This window comes from Schistosoma mansoni, chromosome 1, assembly GCF_000237925.1.
Source record: "Schistosoma mansoni strain Puerto Rico chromosome 1, complete genome".
NCBI classification, from domain to species: domain Eukaryota; kingdom Metazoa; phylum Platyhelminthes; class Trematoda; order Strigeidida; family Schistosomatidae; genus Schistosoma; species Schistosoma mansoni.
In genome coordinates, this window is record NC_031495.1 from 28,646,820 (window position 1) to 28,667,383 (window position 20,564).

General features: G+C 34.2%; 1 protein-coding gene across 1 annotated transcript; it reads left to right on the plus strand.

The window, feature by feature from the left end:
* Positions 1-14,873: 14,873 nt before the first annotated feature.
* Smp_025890 (putative tbc1 domain family member) lies at positions 14,874-17,186 on the plus strand (the record flags this gene model as incomplete). The annotated part of the gene is made up of 1 exon (XM_018793938.1): positions 14,874-17,186. One exon carries the CDS (start codon positions 14,874-14,876, stop codon positions 17,184-17,186), a length of 2,313 nt encoding a protein of 770 aa, XP_018648400.1.
* Between the last annotated feature and the right edge of the window lie 3,378 nt (positions 17,187-20,564).

Below are 20,564 nucleotides of genomic sequence, written 5' to 3' on the forward strand. Positions count from 1 at the left end.
TTTGAGGCCCTACTGACACATGTAAGGTTTTTATTCCTTATTCATATGGCTAATAATTGACTAGATCTTAAAGTAATACTATTATTAACAATCCCTACACACAGCGAAACATAAATTTTAGGAAGCCCACTCATTAATTAAAATTTTAGGCGGGCCTTACCTCCGGAGAGTGTGTAATTTCATAGAACAGCTACAAGAATCACATGGATGACCCATTCGTCTAATCTTATAAAAATGTTGAAAAGACTCTCAGCATATTCAGTGGTTAAAACAAATATCATTAAACGTTGAAGTGATTCGAACGGTTGTGGATGGGAAGGTAAGACCTTTCATTTGATGGCCTGCCGTGTTTAGTAGCAATGGACTATCAGTGCCTCTAGATTTCTAAAAAAACACAAACAAGTAATTATATCTGCTCCGGCAATCATTAGGTCAGAGTAGAACGGATTTTCTGGCCTGGTATGAGCGAAGAAGTGAGTAGGTGTGTACGTTCCCGTGCTAGCTGCCATAAATCTAAGGTGATCGGAAACAATAATGCCCCTTAAGCTCTTTCGCTACTCCCTACTTCCGTTTCGGTTGGATCCAATTTCATTTGATAGAATCCTAACCACACTCGAATGGATACTCTTATCTGTTAAAGTGCGTGGCCCTTTTTAAATAGTGAACAGAAGAAATGTCTGTCAAGTACACGAGGCTGTGAGTAGAGGACCTAGGCTCTCCTTCCACCACTACTAATCATGGGTGGCGGTTCGAACCTTGGCATTTACACTCTCTTAGTTAGTCTGTCTGTCAGAAATTAGAACCTGTAATTATGTACGTCGGTCCAAGCTGCCATACCTTATTAGTGCACAGATGAAGTTATCGGGCGAAATCTCAGAGTAGTAGATTTAATAATTGTATCAGTGGTAATATGAAAGATTATTCATCGAAGAATAAAATCTAAATAAAAATATAAATTAGTGAAGTCAAAACAAAAAGGACATAGGGACCTTAAAACCTCGGAGTTTGGGGAAGACTGAAGCGGTGGATGCACCTGCACTATTACATACGATTTTGAGCTATTTCATTCAAAGTCTCTTACCACTGGTCACGATGGTCATGCAAACCCCAACCAGAGTGAGTCTACTGGTAGAAGATCAATCCCTGGAAAATGTCAGACAATGTGAGTGTTACCTTTAAACCCTGACGAACACCTCTCAAAGTAACCAATCTCAAAGACAGTTCGCCATAAGCTCTGACTCCATCAGAAGTGTTCGAGTAGGGAGCCTGAACAAGGTTTATGAACTTATTTTGTATGTCTTTCAGTAGCAGACACTGCCATAGAACCTCACGATCACCTGGGTTGTATGTTGCTGTGAGATCATGAGATACGATGATTGCCAGATGTCAAAAAGTATGCTTATGCTACAAAATCTGCCGAAGGTGGAATATTTAGTTCACACATCCACATCCAGGTCTTAAACAAGCCTGATTTTTTCGTGTTTGTCCATCCAGAGCTATAGTTAAACGTCAAAGTATCGTTCAGGCTACTATTTTAAACACTATATTAGTTAAGCTGGCTTCTCTGTGATTGTCACGGGAAAACTCCTGTTCTTTCTCAAAAACTGGAACGATCAATAATTGGGACCAGTCAAGTGAGATCACTTTCAAATTTCAGATTTTAGCCAACATTTTAGTTAATCTAACTGCCAAAACTCGACCACCATCTTTCAGCATTTCATGGGCTTGTCCATCGAGTCCTTCTGCTCTCCCTCACTTTTGAGAGGATGGCTCCACTTACAGTCGAAAGCCTCACACTCCGCTACAAACGTGTCACAGCGGACAGACGCCCTCACTTGCCCCACCCTGAGTTTGCAATGCCGTGAAAGCCGACTTCAGACGCATCGCAGCCGAAGTCGTTTACAGCCAGGCATTTTGACTTCCAGCCTATTTCGTAGAACCTTCGTCTCATTCAGTGAATATGAATCTAATGTTCTACGCAAGCCGGCTTACAAATGCTTTGAGTCTAGTCAAACCTGCTCTCACCTGATATATTCGTCCAACCCGCCTAACCACCTATTATGTACGTTCTCGCACCTCTAGATGCATTAAGCTGTCTTCCTGACACTGAAGATGAGGGACCCTATAAAGTCCTTTGCTATTAACCCAAGCAGTATACCACTGGTAATGGCATAATCAACTGGCCGAAATCCCTATAATGTCGTCTTTCCACTGAACAGCCAATCGACAGAGTCCTACGACTACGATGCAATTTCTGATAGCTAATGACTACGACTAAAAGTAATGGTATCTGATAACCGTCTCAAGACGATGCCCTCTAGAAGAACCATGATGCTTCCAGAACACTTGAACAAATACTATGCGTAGGACGTTTTCCTAGCTCATTTCTGCGCATTGAATTGATTCAGGATTTCTATGGTATCCTTTTTTGTCCCAAATCCTGGGTTCTACAGATAGTTGGTTGAATTTCAAATTTTCATCATGTCAGAAACAGTAAGAGGAGAAAATCTTTTGATATCTTGTCTGCCCTCCACCTAGGGTCCTTAATACCACACTAGGAGAGGAGAAAGTTTTAGCAATAAGTAAATCCCCGAGGTGAATAGTTCAGTAAGCTTTCAACGTTGATGCTGACCTCATGAATTTAACTTGGCACCCTTAGCTGAACATACCCGGCCAAGCATCCACACTTGATTACGTGGAGGTATTCCGTGCTGCGCATCTCTTGCAACAGGTAATCAGCTTAGGTCAGATACCACTCTACGCATCGGCCGCCTTCCAAATATATCTTCATGTTCCCTCATTCATCACTTCCGTTTTGACTGGAGTTAAAATCGTCGGACAAAAAGATTTTGCGGGTAACAGCGTTCTCAAACATTGTATGCCAGCGATACTATTACATTTAAATGAGGTGACGTTCTGGGTCCCTAAGAACAGAAATCAAGTTTATTCTTGGATGGCTCCAGATAATTTTCTTTGACCAATTCGGATGTTAGATAATTTGGATAATCCTAAAACGTATTCCCACAGTTTACTCCACTGTATTGCACTTTCAACTTCCTACTGCTCCTTCTAGTCTCGGAGGGGGGGGATAAATTTGAATAAGTCTTCAAGAGGACATACAAAAATGTGCAGGACATTGTGGATCATTATGAATTCGTTCATGAGTCCCCTATATATCCTAATGAATGAAAGTTGTGTTTTCACGCTACTGCCGTAGGTTTTGAACTCAATAATGAGAATTCATCGCATGATCCGTCATCAAATATTTTTCAAGAAATTCTCAATCTCGGTAAAAAAGCAAACGGTTGGGGCCAGTGGAACCTAAATGGGCCTAAACAACGTCAGTGCTCGAGCTGAAATGTTAATAAACTGGATAATTGATCGCCAGAAGTTGATTTTTTTGCCAAATACTGGTAAGGCCAGGGGTGAGTAATGCAGATTGTTGAATTGGCATCACAAAACTAGGTCATGGAGCAGTTGGCCCTTGCCATAAACTTTCTTTCTCCTTTGATTTCGTATCTGAATGATTCATTTGGGTAGCAAATCTCTACTTTTTCTGTATGGATACAGTTAAAGCAGAATCAACTTGCCATCTCGTTAGTTAGTTGATAAACAAGTTTTGCGAATTTGACGTCAGTTAAGCGACGATAAAATTACTATGTTTCCATACTCTTACCTGGTCCGCAAGAGTTGTTGGAAGTCATGTAGAAAGCTGTACCATCAGGCTGACCGAAAATTGACTTTACAAACCAAGATTGGCTCTGATGCCCCTATGTCACAGTTAGGATAGGACTTGCCATCCAAGCCGCATGAACTTTCACACATTTGAAAGCGTTATTCGCATAGAATTGTTTAGGTTGCATATGTAGTTTGTGTGGTGTTTCGGATTGGTTATTTTATATTTTTCACAGCTGAAACACATCCCGTATTGTCTATCTAATTGAGAAGCCTGGTAAAACCTCAGAGAAGTATAGGCCAATAACACTGCTTTAGAATTTTTCTAGGGAACGTTTCACAACTAATTTGGTAATATTTCAGAAGATACATGCAACAGCTCATTTATGTAAGTTAAGAAGAGCTACTGTTCTAGAACAGGAACACAGGGAAGATATTGGTATTATCATCCACTATAGCCTGCAGATTTCCCATTGAAATTGGATCCTTTGTAGTAGCATTGGATCCTAACCACATAATCCCCAAAGCTAAACATGAGACAACTGGGAAAATAGAATTTCAAAATGTAACACCAAGAGAAGGTCAATAATGGTCGACGCGATAATATTTTGTTCAGAACTCAATTCATCGGATGGTATGGCTCAGTCTTGCAGGCTTGTTCATTCTGTGTAACAACACTTTTCTTTATCTTAGATATATTGTTCTATCTCCAGCCTTGAGGTATTCTCCATCACATATTGGTGGTGATTACGATAATACGAGTCAGTGTAAACGATGATGTGACTTCCACGTATGATCTTATAGACTAGGCAGTAATGGTATGACATCTACAATTTTGAGATTAGGTCTATTATTGGAGCCGTACTAATAACGAAGTAGACTATAAATATATACCTCCAGTAAACTATCCTGTTTAGGGGAAAGGGTTAGTTACATAGGCCGTCATGAATTACAGACTTCACAACCCTAGCACATTCTGTTAGAATAACTACAGGCTGCTGATGTACAGGTCATTCCATCTGTCTGCTGTAAAGATTGTAACCATGCACATCAGCTTCTAATGTTCTGAGATCATGCCTGGGCTTTAGGAAGTCACAAGCAGGATATAGGTGGGTGGTCTATTATACGACTATGCATTTGCTAAGTTCATTCCATAGATTCCGGTTGTGCTTAAGCTGAGACTGTCTTTGATGAGTTATGAATGTTCACAGGAACTTTGGGAAGCCTAACAATGTCACTGTCACTCGTGACTGCCCTATTGTGATCTGATGGATGTATGGTATCATTTTTTCCTTGTGGAGAAGATGTCATGTGATAAAGGTGAAAAGATGTACTCAATATAAGGGCTTATGACTGTATGGATAGACATAACAAAGGACACATCAGTAGGAATGAGTAGATGGCGAAACTTTTGACAAATTTCATTCCTGAGATGCTGCCAGTCATGTGAAGTCACAAGCTCCGTCGACCTTAAAATGAATAGTTTTCATATAGCCCGCTCTTGCCTGGTGATCCACCTCCTTGCAAGGAAGTAGTGTGTAGCAACACAACATTACGGTCCTCATATTGATGCAGAATCTACTGATGATGTGTGCAATTCGACAGTGTGTGACGCAGAAGTTTTATAACTAAAATATTACAAGTAGGACACAAATCAAGATAAAAGGGCTTCACTCCAAGCGAAACTACATTGTAAGAGTGAACGCGACATCAACTGAATGTAAACTCACAAAGCTTAATTTAATCTAAAGTATCATCTTGATAAGTCTTACATATTAGCAAATTTCCGAAAGTGTTTACGTTTTCCGGACGCTGGAAATTTCGAAAACAAACGCGATGACAGTGATAGATTGTTGTGCCAAGTGGAATTAGATAAAGTAGCCGACTTTTCAAGAGTCGGTTGATCTGACTAATCTCCAACACAATGTACCACCAAATAGCAATCACGATAATCCCCACTGTCAATGAGAAGAGGTTCGCAACTGCACTTTACATATTCCATGAGGAGAGATTATAATGATGAGATCCATTTTAGTCAATCTGTCATAGTACTTAAGGTAATCCCGTGTAAGTGACCCACTTTCCTAATAATCGCGTGGTTGCCAACATATTTTATCATTCACTTGCTTTTACGAATATAAGTCTTCAATCTCGACTCAAGAAGTATATATATCAAAATAGGACAAGCTTAAGACACGATTTCAGCTTTTAACCGAGTGATCAACGAAGAGAACACCGAATCTAAGCAATAAGTATGGATCTTGTCAGGAACCCTTTTCAATCATAAGTTCAATCTTTAGAGAAATATATACTGAAAAGTTTAAAACAAGTCATTCGGTCAACTATATTTATTGCTAGACTCCAATTAGGAGGAGAACCTGCCAATGGCTAGAAATAAAAGCATTGACAAGCAATTGCTCTTTAATGGAAAGTCACTTTCATGGTAAACACAATAACGTTAACACAACTGATCTTGAGGTAGTGTTATAAACAATCATCACAAGCGCTTATTACTAAATAACTACATATTTCCGCTAACATGTTTGTTCATAACTTTACAATGAATGGTGGGTCTTATGTTTTGCAGTAACATCGCGTTTTCTATCATTCTTTAAAAAATGAAACATTCTGTCACTTTTGTTATTAACAGATCAATGTAGCTTTATTTATTACGTCAACCATTTTTATTGCTTATTCCGTATGGAACAATCTTAAAGTTACTTGGCAGCAGTTTCTGGAATTGCTGATTTCGAACTGCGATTTTTTCTATGAAAAAGGTTTACTTCACCATTCTAAGATCCAATAGTATTTCAACGTTTTTCTTATGAAGTGTAAAGAGATACAATAACCCAATAACGACGTTTAGTAATCATAGAAAATCGGGTACAAGACTGAACTTGATAGTATAAGACATTAGCATACTTAATCAAATAGAAACGGTTGGTAGATATTCACTCAATCTAACCACCTATCACTAATTTGTATGACACGTAATTCGTTTACATTTGCTTAATATTAAGCAAAAACGTTGGTCCATTGTTCCTCTTCTCCTTCGGCCCTCAGGATTCAAGTGAGGGCTTGCCTTGTGACGCAGTTGGCTGCTTTCCCCAGTGTGTAACCTACTCACTTCCAGCACATCCTCCTGATTCCTTTCTTCTCTGGAATCTGGTTTGTTCTCTCCCACATAACTTGTTGCTGATAGTGTCTGGTCAACGAATCCGAAGTTTCTTGCGTAGACAACTGTTAATGAACATTTGTATCTTCTGGATGATAGCTTCCATAGTTCTCCACGTTTCCGACTCATAGAACTGTCTTGACACTTGTATTGAAAATTCTACTCTTGGTGTTGGTTGACAATTTTTTTGAGTTCCAGATGTTCTTCAGTTGTAAATATGCTGCTCTTGCTTTACCGATCGCGCCCTCACATCTGTATCAGATCCACCGTGTTCATCGATGATGCTTCTCAGATATGTAAAGGTTTTCACATTCCCAAAGCTTCCCCGTCAAGTGTAATTCGATTTGTGCATGATGTATTGTATCGGATAGTCTTGCTTTTCCCTTTGTTCATACTGAGACCTACTGCTACTGAGGCTGCTGCTGCACTGGTTGTCTTCTCCTGCACTTGTTGTTGTGTGTGTGACAAAAGAACCAGATCATCCACGGAGTCTAGATCGTCCGGATGCATCTTAGCTGTCCACAGTATTCCACGCTTTCCTCCAGATGTTGACGTCTTCATGATCCAGTCGACCACCAGGAGAAAGAGAAAGGGTGAGAGTAAGCAACCTTGCCCAACACCGGTCTTTACTTCGAACGAGTCATTGAGTTGCCCTCCATGAACGATCTTGCAGTTTAATCCATCATAGGAATTCCGTATGATATTGACTATCTTCTCAGTAACGTCGTAATGTCTGTTCATCGTATAGCTTTGATTCTAGCAATAAATATGAGATATTTCAGATTTGATTAGCTATTTGATGATAGAATAAGCTTTGAATTAGTTATCAGTTTAAAAGTGGTTTGATGGTGAAAACGAAGATCAAATCACCCTGAGGCAGTTACTTAGTTGATAAATGACTTGAAAATTTAAAATAACATAAAATCATGACTAATATTGCATTCAATCTTCCTAAAGACTTCAAGTCAGTATAAGTGTGAAAATAAGGTGGGAATCTTTTCCCAATTTAATCTTTACATTTACCTATTTACAATAGACGTTTTTTCTCAAACATCGTGCTAATATCCTATTGTCTTCGATGGAAGAAAAATAGTTTGTTGCTAAATTTTGCGCCCAACTGTCATTACCACTTGCCATCCTTTCATAAATTTGACTTACATTTCCGATACTTATAAATTCCAATGAAAGAACCTATCGCTACGTTCCAAATAAAAGTGACAATATATTGTATTCTGTTCAAAGATTCCATGTTCTTTACAAAACTGAGTTTAGCACAACAGCCATGAAATATAAATAGCGTTATCTGTCTTTTTATTTTTTATTGGTGTTATTAACTGTACGAAATCTTTGAAGCTATTGATTAGGACGTAGACTTAGTAAGTAGAGTGAACTTGAAAAATATTAGGTCATCCTGGTAACAAGAAATATATGCAACCATTTGTAATGGCTTTGACTAGTCATTTTTATATCAGTTGTACAAGTCAGTCGCTATATAGACTCAGCAGATAATGCGTTGGCGTTTAAAATGAACGGTACTGGGTCCAAGCCTCGGGGCGAACACTTAGTCCAAGATGCAGGAACATCCGGCTAACGAGTTCCGAATGGGACGAAAAGCACATGCTGGATTCTATGGCTAAACATATCCTTTTTTCCATCCATGCGACCATTGTTCAGTAACTTGCAATACAGATCAACTAATAGTGGGACCGTGTGTAAATGAGTAGTTGTGGTCATTTTAGAGCAATATCTTACAAATGCTTCAACTTCCAACTTCGTAATTTAATGTAATTAGAAATTTCGAATATCCATTTGAGATCTTCAGGTTATTTGACATCGATAATTTATCTTTATTAAGTTTTATTTTGTTTTTCAATAGTTAACAAATAAGTTAAGCCCTGCAATACACACATTTCAACGACGAATGAATTTTAAGACCCCATGATTAGAAACTGTGCTAAAATATATGAAGATCCACAGACTATAGTGATATTAATTTATGTCAGCCTTATATTTTAACCTTATATTGGGTTAAATATCGTCTCAAAAGTTTACAAAAAGCGTGTAAACAACGTTATAAACACCGGGTTATTGATTTATGTGATAATAAAATCTCCCGAATTATTAGAATGTTAGAGGAATTTTATTTTTTACAATAAAATTATCAGTATATCACCAAACTTTTTTAAGTAGTGCTACACATAATAATAAACTGGCTTCGGTTTTCACTTTTGTTGTTTATAAATGGAACTGTGCCTTAATTGTCTATCTTATAAAACAAAAGTATGAATATTCCACTCCTAAACGGACAAGAAATTTGCTCCCCTAAATATTAACTAGCCAACTAATTGCCTTACTTCTGTCAACTTTTACTTGTCATTTTTATTTCGCACTGATTCCTGTCATCCTAGCGAGTATCTACCACAACAATATCAAATTCTTTAAGCAAAGAACCTTCATTATGAACACTTGTCTTTCTGTTCATACGTGTCCGAGTTTTTACATTTAATATTTAGAAAAGTTATCAAGTAATTAGTTAACATCAGTAGTTGCATATTTATCAAGCATATAAATCCAATATATCATATCACCACAGTTTGCATGGGCTACCAATCAACAGTCTCCATCCAACCCTGTCCTGGGCAATCCTTTCCAGTTCTATCCAGTTGTTATTCATCCTTTTCATGTCTGCTTCTATTTCCCGACGTAATGTGATCTTTGGTTTCCCTCTTTTCCGTTTCCTTTAAGGATTTCAAGTTAGAACTTGCTCCGTGATGAAGTTTGATGATTTCCGAAATGTATATCCTATACACTTTCAACGTCTTTCCATAATTTCCTCTGTAAATGGAATCTCGTTTGTTCTCTCCCACAGTAGGCTGTTACTGATGGTATCCGGTCACGGAAATCAGTATCTTTGTAGACACTGTTTATGAATACTTGTACCTTATTGATGATGGATGTAGTAGTTCTCCACGTTTCAGCTCCGTACAGTAGAACTAACTGTCTTGACGTTCGTATTAAAGATTCTCACTTTGAAATTAGTTGAGAGTTGTTTCGAGTTCCATGTGTTCTTCAAATGTAGAAATGCGGTCCTTGCTTTGCCAATCCTCGCCTTTACATCTGCATCAGATCCTCCTTGTTCATCAATGATGCTTCCCAGGTGTGTGAATGTTTCTACTTCTTTCAGAGTTTCTCCATCAAGTGTGATTGACTTGGCGTTCTCCGTGTTGTATTTGAGAATCTTGCTCTTTCCTTTGTGTATGTTGAGGCCTAGTGATGCGGAGGCTGCTGCTACACTGGTTGTTTTGACCTGCATTTGTTGATGTGTATGGGATAGAAGAACTAGGTCATTTGCGTAGTCCAAATCGTCTAGTTACATCCGACATGTCCATTTTATTCCGTACTGACCACATGATGTTGAGGTTTTCATAACCCAGTAAACCACTAGGAGAAAGAGGAAGGAGGAACGTAGACAGCCTTGTCTGACTCCGGTCCCTACTGGAAATGCATCTGTCATCTGTCCTCCATACACGACTTTGCAGTGTAGACCGTCGTATAAATTCTGGACAATGTTGACTATCTTCTCAGGAACTCCTTAGTGTCGGGGAAGTTTCCATAATGTTCTCCTATCTATACTGTCAAACGCCTTATATTTAAGGAAGTTGATGTATAGTGAGAATTTTGTAGGTATGTCGAATTAATGTTACTTAAATCCTCAAATTTATACTCCATACTTATTCAATCTTAAGCAGAACAAAAAACTCATTAAATATATTCATTAAGTGTAAATGACGACTTGTAGACATTCGCTCTTTTAAACTTTATTTTATTTATCAGTTGCTTCAAATTCTATTACCTACTTTTGCACAATTAACATGATCATTATTATCACACAGAGATTTGTTTAAGGTTCATTTCTATTACATACGGCCATCATTAAAAAAATGTCATCTCAACTGTCTCATTAATTAAAAGTAGTAATCACTACAGCTTTATAGATATTGAATACGATTGTTTTATACATTAAGACCGATTAACTTGTTTAAAACAAATTATTCAGCTAATTTAGACTTAAACAATAGGTTACTGGACTGGTAAATAAAAAACCTTACGTATTTAATACGATATAGTATTTCCTTAGCATATAAAAGTTTTGCAGGATATCACTTTGAAAATGTAAATCGACATAAGAAGACGGTTTATACATTTTTAAGTGGTGATAATCTTCGTTGCAACGAAACTGAAAATCTTTCAGCGTTTAAACTATTTTAATCTGATGGAAAAAAAAATCATACTAATCAACATGAATGATGCTTCAATGCTCACATTCTTACAACAAAGCTATATGTTTCAATATGTAAACACAACATTTATCTAACAGCCAGATCTTACTATTTTGTAGCTGTAACTGATTTATCTTCAACAGATAATTTATCGAATTTTAAAAAGATGAAAGTGTATTTAAACCTATGAAAGTCATTTTATCAGTTTTCTGGAACTGTTCAATTTTTGGGATATTTTAAGTCGTGAAAATAAAAAAGGAAAAGTCATATGTACATAAGTCAAATTAGTTCACTCTATAGTGAAGAATACTATTAATTTATTGGCCTCAATCCTGATAATCTAAAATATTCAAATCTCTGTTATATTAGTATACAATATTAGCGAGTAAAACAGTAACCACATCTCATTATTGATATGAAATACAGACGCTTGACTAAAACCCTGTATATTTTTTTTACCTGTGTAAACATTTCTGTTGCACATAGATAGACATTCAGTACATAATATGACCAGTTAACAAGACTTATATTTTTACTAGACGAAATAAGTTACTAACTACCCTATGGACAAATAAGTATACAAGTTTACCCGAGAAAAATGGTGGAAATCCATAGGTTTTGCTTTTTTTTCAAAACCTTTATTTTAAAATAAATCATATTTTCACAGAAATGCTAAATTTAGAAAAAATTCAAGTCCCTTCTTACTTCCTCACTTCGTTTCACATGTAAGTAAACATGAACAGAATAAAAAAAACCACATGTTCTTTGCTAAGCAATAATCAATATTCTTAAAAAACAAAAACTACCACGATTTTTTAAATCAAATTAATTTTTAATAGAGAGATTATGTGTTTAACTCTTAATCATTTGGCTTAAATGCTGATGGTGAATATGGTGAATCAATATTCACATATTCAATAAGCATGGATATTAACTACACAGTTTGTATCAAATAAGTAAATATGCACTAAATTTCTCAAGTTGTCATCATACATGAATACATTAGTGAATTTGGGATAGACTCAATATACAATCTATTTTTGTAAGTGTATAACGACACTTTATAATAAGGCGTATGTCACATGTATCAATCAATTCAATCATACTAGTGATCATCAATTTAATCGATTTATTAAACAAAACTACACTAACCCTAAAATTGTAAAATGATGAAAGTGAAGTAGTAAATATTACTTGAATATATGTAAAATAGACAATATCTATACGACTATATATTCCATTTATAGTAATTATTGGTTATTGTGTAAATGGAAATATATATCGTTACAAGTTGAATTTTTTAAAAATGGAATTTTAACATTTATACCTGCCCAAAATACACTGTATATTAATTCTAACTGCTATCTGTTTGTATAATTGATTACTGATACCAGATGAACAGGCTGAAGAAAGTTGACTAAGGAAAAATTTGCTTAAGAAAAATAAATGAATGATGATATCGTTATAAATGAAACTAGTTATTTCATTGATCAACCAAATATAATCAAATTAGAAGCACGTATACCAAGCTTCGGACTCGGATTTTCCCAATTCTTAAAGAGAAATCAACAAATGAAAACGTAAAACAGACAGGTTCTAAAAATTCACAAAATGATAAGTTGTGGTGAATTGATAAATGTTTTGCTGCGCATCGATTAAGCTGTCCTTCAATCGGTTTGTGATTCTTTGGAAATCTCTGAAGAAAATTCAACTGTTCACATACATTCAAAAGTATTGATCTTACTCGTAAAATATGTCACCTTTTGAAAATTCAGACTAAAGTTATTTACAATCTACGATAAAAGTGACTTAACTTCTTTGGATATCAACATATTAAGGTATTACTAATAAACTAAACCAACCTAATTCTTACTTCCAATTTGTTGCAGCTGGTCAACCACGGCTGTTCGGATAATTACTGTTTCTAACCAGATCATCCCAATTACTTTCATGTGTGTTATGAACGTAGTTGCAAGTACACATATCTGAGCTAACTATCCTAGACTTTCTTTTAAGTTCAATTGTGGGTAACAGTCGATTCCAAAACGCGCTTTATGCCCTACCTAAGACTTGCCAGATGAATATCCCTGTATAAAAGTGTTAGTATCTATATCGAAACGCAAGCCTAATAACTATCGCTTCAAATGCCAAGTTATCCATTAAGTTACTAAGTCCAAACGGTCACTAACTTATTCATTGAATATGAAGTTATTTTCAATAATACCAGCTGAAAATACAAACCTTGAAAGTTACTCCTATCTAAAAAAAGTGACTTATACACAAAAAGCCTTATAATTGAATTTACTTTCCTTCATTTTCAACTGCTTCCTTTTTCCTCGTTATATCACAAATACAAACACCTACTCGATCTCATTCTTAGTAATAAATACATTTTATGATTTCTTAAATTTCTATATGCTCTGTTTTCCCTATCGTAGTGATGGGTTTATGTTTATTACTAAAATATTGCAATGCTTAAGTCCTCAGATTCACTGATCCACAGATCGTGGTATACTTTTATTAATTATTCACGTATTTTGCAACTGTAGTTTTACAATTAAACAAAATTTCCGAAGTACCATTAACTCATGAGTCCTGTCATAATTTTGAAAACACCATTTTCGGCAAACTCTGTTTATATATTCCTTCGTAAAAAGTTTCACCCCATTATAATGACCGAAATCAAAGTTATCACATTTTGTATTCACCAAGTATGAATGGTTAGAAACAAAAGTCAAATTAGGAATCGAACTACTTATTATTAAATAGTAGTATGACTCGAACCCTTATTGTTAGAAAAACATTCGCCTAAAAATTTGCAATACATCAAACTGTAGGATCACATGATTTCAAAACTTCTGTGTACATTCAATATACCATTACCTTTTGGTTTTAAAGACAATATATAATGTAGTACTACTCATATAGTAAATTGCTATTTGAATTCCAAAAGATATGAATAACAAATGAAAACCCGTTGATTATTTTAGCACATTATTATTTTGTCAAATCTTTTGAAATTCACGGCGATACTATAATTTGAAATGTGCCAGTAAATAAATGTACATGGAAAATAATAGTATGATGAAAAAACTTGCGATGAAGTTCAAAGTTTTCAGACTTGATGCTTTTTGTTGGGTAATTGTTATTTTAATCCTGAACATATTTATACCGGATTCTTATTTCATATAACTTCAAAGTACTGCTTGATATCTGAGCTCATTTTTATAATAACAATATATCAGTAAATCACAAAATAATAATTTTGGTGATATAATGTGCATTTTGTCAACGACCATAAAAATCTTTATATTTTAGAATTTACAAGCTTTCCTACGTAACCGAATCCAAGTGTAATGAGTATATTTCATGCGTACTACTTGGTGATATTTACTGGTAAAGTAGTATTGTAACCTTTTTTAAACTTGGTTAATTAGAATGCACTCTGTGGGCTGATAGTATTTAAATTTTTCGGGGTAAAGAAAGAAATCAATACTTAGTTGTGAGAGCCTGAATTATGCTTCATTCAAACTATCATTCAAGATCAATTATTTAACTAAGTAATAATTAATGCTTTATAGTAAGTAACAAATAGTTATACTTTACTCTGAGAATCTTCGAAAATTGGTACTTTCTTAGTAGATTTTATGTAATCTTATTGATGTTTATTGTACCTTAATTTATAGATATATCATTTATCTCAAACGATAAGTGAAAATATCTCTGCCTTCTAAAGTGGTGAAATGTCAGTATTAAATGAATTACAGAATGATGATAAGTTCGGGAACAGTGTTGAATTTTCATCATGCAAGCAAAAATACTCGTCTACTCTTTTATCAAGATCAAAAGTATCATCAGAAATAAATGAAGCATTATCATTATCATCATCACAAATGATCATAAGATCTGTCAAGAGAAATGTTAAAAAGCCTAATCAGATAAGTGGTAATACACTATCTGACTTAAATTGGACTCAAAGTTCAAGTTCTTACAGTAGAGAATTCTGTCGTTTATTCACACACACAATATCATCTAAAAGTGACATGAAAACGGAAATAGATTGCGTCAGAAACTTGATAAATTTACAACCTATTACTCCTATCACAAACATATCTAATTCAAGTACTTTATTTTCACGTTTAATCAACTATGCTATTCATGGGCATTTACGTGTATGCCATTTTCGAAGCATTTGTTGGCGTATATTTCTTAACATTCTACCCAATGATGTAAGTCAATGGTCGAAACAATTAAAAAAAGACAGAGAATATTTTACAATGTTAAATTGTCGAATTAATATTAATCCACATAATAATCACATAAAATCAGATGATCATCCATTATCTTATAGTAGAACAAGTTTGTGGAATAAATATTTCTACTCATTAAAAGTAAAACGTTTAATAGCAAAAGATGTTAATAGAACATTTCCAAAAGTGGAATATTTTCATAACCAAATTATACATAATATTATGATTGATTTATTGTATATTTATACGGAACATGAGAATATTTCTTATCAACAAGGTATGCATGAAATATTAGCACCTTTATTGTTTGTTTTACACTGTGATCTAACTGCATTTGAACATGTTGTAGAAATGAAAATTATACCATCTGATTTATGGAATGATTTAAATTATATTATGAATAAGGAATACTTTCAAGCTGATGTTTATATGATGTTTGCAAAAATTATGAATTCTGTCAAAAATTGGTATCCTCAAACAAAACTATCAACTTATGATCATGACAAAAGAATAAGAAGACGTACAGTTATAGGATTACCAACAGCAATAACACTTTTAAAATCAGAAGCAAATTCAACCTCCGATGACCCAGAACAAACTCGCATGGTTACTAATACAATACAAAACAGTATTGATAATAATAATTCTAAATATTTTAAAATTTACTATGACAACAATAACGACGAATTAGATGGAGAGGATCATGAAGAAATTAAAAATGACAGTGAGGGTGATGAAGTCATCGAAAAATATGAAAGGCAGAATGAAGATGAATTAAAACAACCTGACTGCGGAAATCAACACACGTTTCATTTTGATCAGCAAGAACATTCTAAACATAACTGTTCAGGAGATTGTTTTTTAGAACAAATACACAAACAATTATTATTGAGACACAACTCATTATTATACAACCATTTGAAAAAATTAGAGATATCACCAAAATTATTTGGCTTAAAATGGATACGTTTACTATTTGGTCATGAATTCCCCCTACAAGATTTATTATATATCTGGGACTGTATATTTGCCATAAACAATAATTTAGCATTTGTTCCTTATATGTATTTAAGTATGCTGTTACGTTTAGCGCCAACATTAATAAAATATGAGTTTACAGAATGCCTAACATTATTGATGAATTATCCAACCGGTATAGATGTAACTTATTTAGTCTATATGGCGTTACATTTGTATAAACCACATTCATATAACAAACCGTCGAATATCTACGATTACTATTCCATCTTCCATAGCATTACTTTTGGTGATGACGACAATAATAATAATAATAATAATAATAATAATAATAATAATAATAATGTTACAAACAGCAAAACCAATGATATACCCGATAACACCGGTTGTAGTAGTAATGACAACTATAATTATGATGTAAAGACTACGAATAATGACAAAAACGATAGTGATGTTGATAACATTGACAAAATAATCAACATTGAGAACAGCTATAGTGATAGTAATAACAACGTCAAAAATAATCCAATATCATCTCTTCCATCATTAAGTAATAAACTAAAATCTAAAATAAAGAATGCACGTTTTAGTAATATTTTCAACAGTTATCGAGAAAAAACCAATATAGATAATCCTATTACTAACACTGATATTATAAAACGAAGTAAAACATTTAAAAATAGGAAACAAGTAATGGATATACCAAAAAGGAGATCATTAGCTGATTTAGCAAGTTCAAAGAAATCAATACACATCAAGTCAAATGAAGAAAATATTCGACTTTCAGACATAATGATATCGACTGAAAGCACAAACAATAATAATTGAATGGTTCAATCAAGCTCTAACTCAATGTATTTAAATGTTGAAGATATTAAAGATGATGATGAGGCTGATGATGTCGATAAGGCTGACATCTTAACAAAATTAAAAGCTGATAGTAAGCAGCTTGCAAGTTATATACAAAAACATCTGTCTGTGACAAAACTAAGTTGTTAATCATAAAAGTTTTATGGAGTTGGACGAAATGGCTGTAACAAAGATTTTATCAACTGAACAGTGAATCGACTGGATTTACTGATTTGAAATCAAATTGTACAATGTATAACGAAGCAACAGGGAAGAAGGCTTGAATATTCATATAACTTGGACTGTTTATCCAAACAACCACATTTGATCTTATTTATTTTCCACAGGATCTACACACACAATTTCAACCCCACTACTTTATATTACAAATGCATAAATATTTCATACTCACATTCTGATGTAAAAATTCAGTATGAGCAACAATAATTTGAAATTGACATATTCAGACCTGTTATGATTTTGATTCTACAAAACATATTCTGCATTGTTTCCTCAGTACTATTCCAACGTGTGATAATTTAATTCGGTCATATATTCACCCTAAAGAAGTGTTTTACATTAAGTCACGAAAAATCAGAAATAAAAATTCCTACTTATTGGGATATAACAAAAAATATATTTGTTATTAGTTTTCTATCCAATGCTCAAACTATCAAGTCCAACCTTGGCATTGATACCTACAAGATTACATAGTTATCCAATATCACCACCATCAACCAATTAACTTTTTTTAGTCATCGACATCACGATACTGAAGAACTATGAGGATAACAATGCTGATAACAGCATAAATTCATTATCAATTATGGGGATAAACAATGCAGTCTAATCCAATGACTAATTTTCATACTTTCTTAATGAATTTACTTTTATTTTCTCTAGTAGCTGCAAATTTTAGCGAAAACCCTAATGGGAAGAACTTATCTCTTTATTGGAAACTCCATGTAAAAAACCTTGATTTATACACTCCATTCTTATTACATATTAACACAGTAACACCACCAATAATGATAATAATTATCATGATGATGAGATACTTTTATTTGATCTTTACTTCAATACCAACCTTTTAAGTTAAAACAGCTTAAACTATTTCATACCTTCCGCATGATATACTACGTTTTCCATTATATTACTCAATATTATCAATATAAATATTAACAACTAAATATTCAATGCATTTGTATGACCATTACTTATGTTTCTACAAGTTATGATCATTTCACATATGTATAAAATGAATTTAACATGATGTTCAATAATTTAATCAGATCTCATAATCGTATGGATGCACCTTCTGAAATAAAAGATTATGAACTTAGTAATAATAGAAAAATCAAGTGCTCGGTATTTAAGAATCTCGCTGAATTCGACAAATTCTCTCACACATAAGAAATATACATTGAAATCATAATGAATTGATGATATCTTGAGAACAAAAAAGAATATCCTTAAAAAATTCAAATATATGGAACACGAATGGTGAATTGATCAAAATGCTGAATCAAAATACTGTGCAAGCAAGGAATTAGGTATGAACAGATCCTACTTAGTTTTGTACGAAACCAGGTGTTTATTTCCACGTTAACATTTTTGTAAGTAATCGCCGTTACGGAAATATTTGCTTGTTCTTACTAGAATTTTTTCACATACGCATACTGTTACTTCGACAAACGAACAAACTGTTTATCAGCTGCATATAGTCTTGTATTCATCATTGCCATGCGTAGACTAGATTTTTTTCAATTTAAAAACATTAGGTGATTAAAAAGCCATTACTTTATTAATTTCACCTAAGGATAGAAGTATAAACTTATTATAAATATGAAGTGCATTAATCATTTAACATAGAAAGAAAATTCTTATTACCCCTTTCACAAATATTTCTCAAGGTGAGTAGCTTGAGGTGATTATTCGTGATAAATCTTCTATTTAAACTCTAGATTCGGTTTCCTAAGATCTCCTAGTAACCCCTAGGCTAATCTAAACGGTAACTTGAACACGAGAGAAAACGTGCGAAATATGGAAGAAACGTTTTACTCCAAGGTTCGTTTATGTACAGAAAATCTAAGGTATTTACGGCATTTTAGATGGCTTTGGGCTTCCAGAAAATTCTGGAACGCTACTAAGCGCGACATGTGCCTTTCCACTTTCTAGATTTTTCTGGTAAACCTTCTATTGAATGCTGATCGGATAACATGTTTCTCAGCATTTTCAGAGCCCCTTTTGGCTTTTTCCGAGGAACTTTCTGGATCTCCCTAGTTGATGTCAGCCAATGACTAAAAGATTGATGTCAAGTATTTCTTGTTATAAATCACAAACAAAATAAAAAATTGGGACTCTGTTGAGGAGTTCAATACTGGAACAAAACAGCTATCTATTGGTTCCCGGGTTTCAATGGTTGCTTAACTAAGACCACTGTGTTATGTTAGCTATAAAACTGTCACTCATTCATGAACTAACTTTATCGTCGCATTCTTTCACAAGCTGCTACGTCATTACGTTATGGGTGAGAGAACTACTGTAGTACCTGATACCGGCAACCACTACAATTTCCATTAAGCGAAAAACGAACACGGAAGCTGTTGGGGATGTTAGATCCCCAGAACTCACTTGAAAAAGGTCCTAATTTCGTAATTTTATTCTGAAAGTTTGAACTTTATGTTTTCGCACCAAGAAACGCTTAGTTAACTTACAACTTATATTTCCCACTCGAAATTCCTTGACTGTCATTGGTTGACGGATTTTTTTAGTACGCTATTTTGTGGCTACCCAAGGGCGTCTCTATCATTGTATAAATAAGCTTGATTTGTATGCTTAGTGACCTCGTATTTTGTGGGTGCTTGTAGAATACATTCATCAAAACTTCTTGGTCTAGTTAGCAGGGCCGGGTACAACGGATTAGAATTAGCCTATCGTGTTACTGTGTCATTGACCTTCGTTCCGTTTACCAAGTAAGGTGAACTCGTAATAGCATCAAGCATATCAGAAACTGTCTGCAGAACACTTGTTTCCGTATCCCAAACACACCGTATCTTTAACAAAAATAGACTTTTTCATATTGATTGTTACACAAGCTTCATGACACATTAATAAATATCACATATAGAGCAAATACAAAGAATTATTGAGAAACATATGATCCATATCATACGGAATGAAGCTTACACCAAATTAATGCAAAGAATATTATATTGAGTAAACTTCATACTTAAATAAAATCAATGTTATCCTAAACAGAATATCTCACTGAAAACAACCACACGTGCGAAATGTTTGATTTACTTATTGTTGAGAACAAGAAGTTAGAAGATTCAGGTTAGTTTTAATTGTACA